The sequence below is a fragment of the Morone saxatilis genome, unplaced genomic scaffold (genome assembly GCF_004916995.1).
Source record: "Morone saxatilis isolate NCDOM2014 unplaced genomic scaffold, NCSU_SB_2.0 Contig21, whole genome shotgun sequence".
Classification (NCBI taxonomy): domain Eukaryota; kingdom Metazoa; phylum Chordata; class Actinopteri; family Moronidae; genus Morone; species Morone saxatilis.
Genome location: NW_023339774.1, coordinates 20,639,115 through 20,641,536, shown reverse-complemented (window position 1 = coordinate 20,641,536; position 2,422 = coordinate 20,639,115). Strand labels below are relative to the sequence as shown.

The 2,422-nt window shown below is 45.0% G+C and overlaps 1 protein-coding gene across 1 annotated transcript in view; it reads left to right on the top strand.

The window, feature by feature from the left end:
- The window catches only part of LOC118332776 (M-phase phosphoprotein 9), a gene marked incomplete in the record, with an annotated part of 23,831 nt that overhangs the window by 18,738 nt on the left and 2,671 nt on the right, over positions 1-2,422 (top strand). The window contains 2 exon segments of the mRNA XM_035668204.1: positions 1,029-1,120; positions 1,914-2,107. Of these exon segments, the coding sequence (XP_035524097.1) occupies positions 1,029-1,120; positions 1,914-2,107 (286 nt within the window).

Genomic DNA, 2,422 nt, shown 5'->3' with positions numbered 1-2,422 from the left:
TGTTGCTGTTAGCGTAAACAACACGTGTTGCACACTGTCGCACTTTTGTCAACAACTTTCTTACCGCCGTCATCGTAGCTCACTCTAAATGCAAAGTGGTCCCATACAGCAGACCTATAAAGTGCTGCTGGCTCTTTCCCACTCGCCATACACACAATTCTCCACAACAACTGACCCAATACTCGTTGTTTACTACTGGTGGTTGGCTTTAGGCGCAGTACCGCCACCTTCTGCTCTGGAGTGTACACGCTTCGCCTATGAGAAAAAGGAGCAGCGCATGAACCGAACGCAACACACGCGAATCGAACCGAGACAGTTTTTATAAGCCGCTCCATCCCTAGTCTGTAGGGATTTGTCTTGGAAACTCGAGGGTCGCCATTGACAGTATGGAGTGTGGACTTCCTCCTGCACCTCCTGGACACTGTGGAGGTGCCCTTGAGCAAAGATCTGCTCCCTAAGTGGCAGCCCATCCACCATCTCTCCATATTGGCATGTGTTTGGGGTTAAAATTGATTGCACCATGATTACATGGGGCTTAATTTAACTACTTTAGATGTCATAACTAAACAAGCGGCCGGTCAACAATCACAGATAGAGTTCCCTCATCAGGGTTACGTAAAGCGCATTAGCTTTCTGGCTGGCTGGAGCCACTTGGCATGGTGGCACATGGTAGTAAGCTGGATGGATATTGACAGGACACGTCGATAAATAAGCTCTCTACTAGATAACTGTGTTGCAAAATGGCTGCAGTTAATGAAGAAGTGATGCTGTGCGGCAGAACGGAGCAGAAACGCTGCCTGTTGAAGGTGTCGGGCTGCTGCCATCCTTCCCACATCAGAACGTTTGTTTACTCAGCAGAGGAGATAATGCAAAGTGGGTCACAGAAATCACAGCTTGTTAAAATTCAGTCAACTATAAACGGCTTAGTGAGGCCGAGCCGAACAATAAACCCCAGAACAAAGTGGTTAAATGACCAATTTGGCTCTGGATGAAATAAATAAAAGATCACGTTGTGTTTCTGTCTCCAGGTTTGATGGAGAAGTCGACCAGAGACGTCATTCGTTCCACATCGGCAGTCCCAGGAAGAGACTCCAGTTTACGTCAGCGGACAGAGAAGATGGTAATATATTGGAGCTGAAAGTCGGTTAAACTTTCAGCTGCAGCAGCCCGGCAGGAGAGACGCTCAGTGGCGGCTGTTGGATTCAGATTAACGCCGTGCTCAGTTATTATCCACCTACATTAGTGGTTCCCAACCTTTTTACTTGAGGAACCTCCTTTTCTATCGTTGAGAAAACTGACGACCCCAAAAGGGACATTTTGTATAAATATTTAACATTATTTTTAACAATAATAGTACAGAACAACTGATAAACTTTAGTTTGAGTTGAATTTTAAGCAGATTATTTCCTGTCAGTAGTGATCAGAGATTAGTTTTCTCTGTATTGTGTCATTTTTACAATCATACAGACATACATACATTAGGCTTCTTTTCTTGACAAATTCAGTGTTTTCTTCTCCTTCACACTTGAATATAACTTGTGTTAAGGTCTTTAAAGTTTATATCTTATATATATTTATACCAATTTAATTTAGTCTTTTTCACATAATAAAACGAAATTCTGAGATATAGGTTTACTGTACGTATATATCTTTAAGTTTTCTCACATCCCCTAAAATTAGGACTGCTCTACACTGTGAAGTACACTCACACCTGTACAATCTAACACAATTATATGAATTCTGTTTTTATCAGTTTGACATTGTCAGAAAGTAGATCATTCTGCTTTGTTACTGAGTTTATAGTGGACGGTGGTGTTTTATTGGAGTGCATTATATTGAAAGGTGTTCATAATACCCCCACCCTCATGGTGGAAGGTGTAACTTACCTGATTCGTGGTCCTCCTCTCTCTCAGACCTCCAGCATCCCTCCGGCAGCGTGAACCCGCTTGAGGGAAACTCCCAGCTGGGCTGGGAGGAGCAGGGAGCCTGTAGTGGATCTGACCCGCAGGACTCCTACGAGGACTCGGCCCCACTTCTCCTGGACAGACTCCACTCGCTGGCTGAGGCCGAGAAACTGTTTGACGAGCTGACGCAGGAGAAACTGCAGGTGAGACGAGCCCGGCGTGACACTCGGCACATCACACACGCCGCGTTGTTTCCACCTGTCAGCCGGGACGTTTGTTATTAACTCAGCAAAGGGAATTTACTAAAAGATGATGATGTCAGTGTGTCGTTTAAAGAGTATCTGTGACACACAGGCCGAACAGCACCACTCTAATCCCCACCCGACCTCTTACGTAACATCGACTTCATTGTTTTTATTCCACTCCTAAATGACTTCTATTTATAGGAAGTTAGTATCCACAGCCCCCCCTGCTACCCCTCCCTCTGCCCTGGTCATACAGGGACACACACACACACA